This window comes from Pholcus phalangioides, unplaced genomic scaffold (genome assembly GCF_987345545.1).
Source record: "Pholcus phalangioides strain wild (caught in Gottingen) unplaced genomic scaffold, Ppha-v1.0 ptg000004l_1, whole genome shotgun sequence".
Lineage (NCBI taxonomy): Eukaryota > Metazoa > Arthropoda > Arachnida > Araneae > Pholcidae > Pholcus > Pholcus phalangioides.
In genome coordinates, this window is record NW_028301597.1 from 28,787,187 (window position 1) to 28,793,615 (window position 6,429).

General features: G+C 33.0%; 1 protein-coding gene across 3 annotated transcripts; it reads right to left on the bottom strand.

Annotated features, from left to right (window-relative positions):
* Nucleotides 1-251: 251 nt before the first annotated feature.
* On the bottom strand, nt 252-6,347 carry Alg13 (Alg13 UDP-N-acetylglucosaminyltransferase subunit). Of its 3 annotated transcripts, XM_089231271.1 has the most exons (3): nt 6,161-6,235; nt 4,965-5,054; nt 263-895 (listed from the first exon to the last, which is right to left on the bottom strand). In XM_089231271.1, exon 3 carries the CDS (start codon nt 871-873, stop codon nt 379-381), a length of 495 nt encoding a protein of 164 aa, XP_089087397.1. In that variant the 5' UTR covers nt 874-895; nt 4,965-5,054; nt 6,161-6,235; the 3' UTR covers nt 263-378. The 3 variants fall into 3 exon arrangements, with proteins under 3 accessions (XP_089087395.1, XP_089087396.1, XP_089087397.1); XM_089231269.1 differs by lacking the exon at nt 4,965-5,054 and having other exon boundaries at nt 252-895; nt 6,161-6,347; XM_089231270.1 differs by lacking the exon at nt 4,965-5,054 and having other exon boundaries at nt 252-895; nt 6,174-6,309.
* Between the last annotated feature and the right edge of the window lie 82 nt (nt 6,348-6,429).

Consider the following 6,429-nt stretch of genomic DNA (forward strand, 5'->3'; position numbering starts at 1 on the left):
GCCCAAGAGTCGCCCTTAAGCCCTTTACAGCCAAATCATTGATATCTATCATGTCATAAATTATGTATTATTTACGTAACAATAATTCTTTACAGGACTCATTTGAAACAATGATTCCTGATCTATGTATCATAGAATATTGAATCAATATGTGAATGAACTTACAGGATGAAACTAAAGCACTTTGAAATTGTTTTAAGGGTGCTGGAGACAAAATATTAAAAAATTAATAAAATACAGTTTTCATAAATACATTGTTTAAATTTTTAATGGATCTCAATATTTAATAAAAAACATCAACTTTTTAAAAATATAACACATAAGGTAACAAATAAGATACGTAACACTCCATTATATAATTAAATTATAAGTCATGCTTTAATCCCCATAACCCATGATATGATCAAAAAAATTCAAGAATTGCAACGGATCAGGTCTGGTATATTGCTTTAAATCTTTAACGTTTAGTTCTGTGATTGTAGTAGCCAGATTCGAACAATAGCAGTACACCAAGTAGCCATTCTCGGCCAGTTCCATTGCTAATTCAGTCTGATGATTATCCATTAATTGATCATTAATAACTACAATCAAAGGTTTCTTTAGTTCAAGGGCTTGAATAATGCTGCCAGCACCAGCGTGACAGATGATCAAAGACGATGAAATCATATCATCCAAGAGACTGTCTTTATATCTATACCAGTCCAAATAAGAAGGAGAAGACTCGCTAGGTATGAATGTCCCTCGGCCAATTTGGAGAGTCATTTTATCATATCCCTTGAATTTGAGAGCATCAGAAACTTCTGTAGAACAAACTGTAGATATGAGTTGATCAAATGATGTTGAACCGACAGTGACAAAGACTTTAGAATCCATTGCGTTTTGGGAATGGTTTTTCCTGAAAAACAATATAGTTCCATCAAGCTTCTTTAGCAAGAAACATATCTTGCCTACAATGAATTGCAAAAACATACATATACATGTTGTAACTTATTATTAATTTATTTTTGTAGTTTGTTATTTAAGAACATGAATTAATTTGATGTTAGAACTCTGAATTGTCAAACCACTGGCTATTACATTAACAACTTGAGTGATAGGAAGACACACCATTCCTATATATTCATGGGTCACCCTTGAAACAGCTTGTCATCTGCAGTAGTGTTTCATAGAGATGTAAAATTCTCGAGAATATTCTCTGCTAGGACTACTATTATAAATAACTTCAGAATATTCTAATAAGTTCTTGTAATATTCTCCTCTTATTTATAATATAGTTACATACAATATCCTTGAGAATATTCTCTGGAAGGACTACTTTCATAAATTACTGGGGAATATTCTTATAGAAAATATATGTCTTATAGAACATGTATAGAAAATAATAAGAATTATTCTGAAGTTATTAATAATAGTCCTTACTGAGAATATTCTCCACTATTGTCCTCAATGAGAATATTCTTCAGTTAACAAAATCTTTCCAGAGAGTATTATCAAGAATATATGTAATAATATGTATTATAATAATCTCAATAAATAACTTGAGAATAATAATTATTATTTTTGATAAGAAAATTCTCTAGTAATTTATAATAGTGAGAGAATATTCTCTGTCCCTGTCTCTCTTCCCATCTTCTTCAAGAAGATGGGTATGTATATTGAAGTTTGTAGACCCACAATATTAAAGTTTGAAAGCAAAAAAATTAAACCAACATGGCTGAATTACACTTCTTTTAAAGAAATGTGAATGATACAGAATATTTAAGTCTATGTGCATTGAAAAAACAACAGTTCTGTATCTTCTTAGAATGAAGGTGATTGTATAATAATATTGCTTCCTTTATCAATCAACTTCGATTTAATTTCTTTTGTTGTGAACTTATTTCTGGAAATTTATCTAATTTTAAAATAATTTTTTAAGGTTTTAATCTAATGGTTTCTAAAATCTTTATAACCAAACTTTTAAAACCTCTCATCATGAAATCGAGAATATTCTGAGAATATTCTCAAACTAAAGTTGTCATTAGAGGGTGATTATACGAAAAATTGTTTTGTTGTAAATGCTTCAGGCAATGAAAACTGATTTATATTTCACAATATAAACAAAATTAGTAAAAAAAATTTAAATTATTCAAAAGAAAAATGTATATTCTCGATTATTCTACAATTTTTACATCCAGGAGAATATTCTCACCTCACATCTCTAGTGTTTCAATGGGTAAGCCAACATCTGCATGCCACATACATTCAGGTTTATGTGTACACCTATGTGTATGTTGAATGAAGGAGCCAATCCACTATGCAAGTATAATGGATAGTGCCCCCTACACATGTTCAAGTTTCCCTGCACACATACACCTGTACAGGTAAACCTGAACATGTGCAGCATCTTTTCTGTCTATGTGTGTGCTTGTCTAGTGTTGAGTTAAGGCATTCATTCATATTTCATATCGTAAAGGAAGTGTAATTTTTTAATATCTGTATCGTTGTAATGTCTGTTGCTGTCTGTGATAAGACTTTTCTTTCAACTGGGAGAGTAGCTCGCATTCATGCCTCGAAGGGGTAAACCACCATGGCACATAACTGAAGACACACAAAACTAGACTTATGCACACTGTTAGGTTTCAATGAGAAAATATTTCATCACAACTGACTTCTTAAGGGGATAAAAACAGTGGTAAATTTTCTGGTGATGGTTCATTACACTTATTGAATAGGAGGTTTGTACAATGAGACCTTGGATTCCAGGGAGTTCATAATTGAGACAAAAAGCTTTTCAGTTACCTCAATTACGCAATCCCACACTATACCATTTGAAATTTATGAAAAAATCAAAACTAAAATGGTTATAAAATGCAGAAAAAGACTTCTATAAAAAGCCATTCTAGATGGAATAAATTTTTTCTCCATTAAGGATTGACTTCTTCAAAGTTCTAGTTTTTCAAAGGGATGAAGGAAATCCCTCTTCTAAATAATTTAACGTACCACCAAAAATTAGCTAGGGGGCACCCACAAAGAATAGAAGTACAGCTCATGATTTGGCAGTATTGATGACACTGATTTCAACAGATGTTGCGAAGAACAGTGATTTGGTGGTCCGGTACTCTTCCATTACAACCGTACCACTTGGCATCTTTTTTGTCTTGGCAATTTTTTTTTTTTTTTTTTTTTGAATTTATGCCTCTCATTTAGTGACAAATATTTTCCTCAGTTGTCCATAATTTCTTCCTTTTTTCAACAAGGAATGCAGAAAGAAACAAGCCAAAATGCACCAATTTAGTGTCAAAAATGTGTGGCATGATTACAATGGAAGAGTACCGGTGGTCATAATCACTATTTCGTCTTGCATCTCTTTCTTGAAAATGGTTGGAAATTTTAATGTGACTGAGAATATTTTTTCTATTGTGGTTTACGTTGTCTTAGTGTGTTTGTATCTTTTATCATTTAAATGTAACAGCTTTTGACAAGAATGGTTTTTAATGAGCATTTATTATGCTTATTGAAGAGGATGATGAATGAGAGATTTCAAGATACTTCACTATATATTAACTGACACTTCCTGTTAGCTGACAGAAATTTAGGTCCAATGGGTATCTATTAACAAGAGGGTCAACTGTATTCTTCGAGGGCCAACCCCCTAACTTATAAACCATATGATGATGACACAATAAAAGCCCTCTTTTGTGGACACTGGCTGGACAAAAAAAATTGTTTGTCAGTAAAAAATTGATAATTGTAAAAAAAGATGGGTTCTAGTCGAAACCTTTGAAATGAAACTTGATCATCATTTGGCCTTGAAAAAGGGGTGACTGTATGTTCACCGTGATTGTTAAGAAGTGATTCACTGCATTTTCATACATTACATAAATAAATATTTGGCTATACCCAAATTTGGCTTAATTAATAAATGCCAGAGCTCTGCCGCCACACTCATCACATTGCCAAGATCTTTTCAAGCTTTGTGGCAGAGTCCAGAACACTTCATTAGTGAATAAAAAACTAAAATAATAATAATAATGTACAAAAATTGGAAATATACAAAATTATGACAGTATATTTCCCCTGGGTAACTAGGTACTGTCGTAACAAATTTTGTGGTGATGGGGGTTGGGATTTATAGGAGAAAAGTTAGGGGTCACATTAAGAAGAATGAATGTACTATTATCTCCAAAGCAAAATGTTGAGTGGAAATGTTCTGCTGTAAAAATCTCCATAATAGCGTTTTCTACATCTCTTCTTAAAACTCTTCCAGATTCTATGCAGTAGCACTGATTATTCCACGACTTACGTCACAGATTTCCTCATATTCTGCTTTGGGGACTATTATGTTAGAAGCAACTGGAAGGCGCATGTCATTTCATCTATTCGGCTGTTCACAAGCCTTTTATATGTATAGCATATCACAAGCGTAGTTTAAACCAGAGTTCCCCAAACTTTTTGCTCTATTGCTTCCTTCTTCAGTAATTTTTTTTCCTCATCACACCACCCTCCCCCCCCCCAACTCAAGCCAACCCATAGGATCCTATGTTACATCCATAGCTTCTACCGCCCCTCTTGGACCCTTCCATATCCCCTCCCCCATGAGCAATAATGCTCACTTTGGGAAACACTGGCTAAAAATACAGCTTAGTCATAATTTCTGGATAGGAGATGGACACAGATTGGTTAAATTCAGGTTTTTAACCAATTCGTGTCAATCTATTATCCAAAAATTGTGATTACAGTTTAAACCATATCGGTGAAATAGATACCCCTCAGATGTGACCACTTTTCTTTTACGGCCAAATAATAATTGCCCAGTGTATAATAAAATTATGCTTTTCAAACCCCCTATTAACAGTCACCCCCGTCTTTTAAGAACAAATTTTCTTGTCCTACTGGTGTCTGCAAAAGAGATATACATGGAATACATCTAAAAACTCCTTATTTGTATAATGTAAAATGTTCAGCGGAACGAATCAACTTACTTAACACCTTGTAGGTAAGCAAATGAGGCTGATTGCCGTTCTTAATTTCTGGGCTGGAAGCCAGTAACAGTTTCAACTAAATTGCCACCCCTAGAAAAGAAATAATCTGGACTATCTTATTTTCAGTATCTTTCAAGCTAGTTGTTTACTCATATTTGACAAATTTATGATGTTATTCTACTTTTTCTACCCTCTACCATCTATATCATTGATCAAAGTTGCCACCACACCACTTGAATAAGTCTTTTTTTGTCTCACAGTATTTCTGACTAATTTTGGTGGTTGTGAAAATACAGTAAATGCTATTTTAATTTGCAAATTTTATTTTCTGAGTACATTTTAATCATATCGGTTCATTTTTTAATCGTGAAAATTATGTTTAAAAATGTAATATATAATTTTAAAAAAATTTCAAAAGAATGTGTCTCAAGGCTTGATTACATTGGGCGAGTTTACTAGCTACTCATTTGCGGTTTTACTCGCTGCTACTAAAGTTACCTATGTAATAACGTTATCAAGTAAACTCACTGCTTGCTCTGCCAGTGCACAAAAAAAGAAGGGAAAGAAAAAGAGTTGCTCGCTCATTTAATGAGCGATTTTACTATAGTCCTGTGTAACTGAAATTTGCTGCACTAGTTGAAACCAGTTCGCTTACCAGCTACTTTACTCACCGAAAAATATCTAGTAAACTCGCCCAATGTAATTGAGCTTTTAATAAAAGAAAATTTTGAGAAGATAATTAGAGAAATTCGGAACTAATTAATTTAGTGAATTAACTGGCAGATGAATGAAGTCATGTAAAAAACCCATTGCTTTCATGAAGACTTTTTTTGTTGATTTACGTCACTAATGCACAGAATTTTCACACCGGCAGTTAAGGGTTAATATTGCGCCAAATTTGGCAATTTATTAGGTAGGAACATTTCAACCAGTCACTGGAGAGAGTCAGTTTAGGAGAAATACAGTAAAACCCCTCTCAGCGGACACCCCTCTTTCACGGCCAAATAATAATTTTCCCCTTGTATAATAAATGTATATATTTCAAACCCCTAGTTAATGGTCACCCCTCTTTTATGCACAAATTTTTTTTTTCGTCGAGTCGGCATAAGAGAGGTTTTACTGCATTTTCAAACATTTGAATTACTTCTTGGAATATTTCATGGAAATTTAAAAATAGATTTACAAATACAATTTACTTTGACAACACACCGATTTTTCTCCGAAAGAAACGTAACAAAAAAATATATAAAACTCGTGGTCAAAATATCATCAGAATTGGTTTCACTCGACTTGGCTTGCTTTACGTCCTTTCGTACCAATCTACGGCTTTGGTTTCACTTGAAAGGTAAACAAACGTTTGTTTACTTTTAAGCAAGTAATGTACGGCTTTGACCACAGAAATTCTTGAACGTGTTTATTTTAGTCCAACCCCAATGCAGTAAAATTACATAAAACAGTTCTTTTC

Coding starts and splice junctions, on each gene's coding strand:
- Alg13 (XM_089231269.1), bottom strand. CDS start 873: ATGGATTCTAAAGTCTTTGTCACTGTCGGTTCAACATCATTTGATCAA.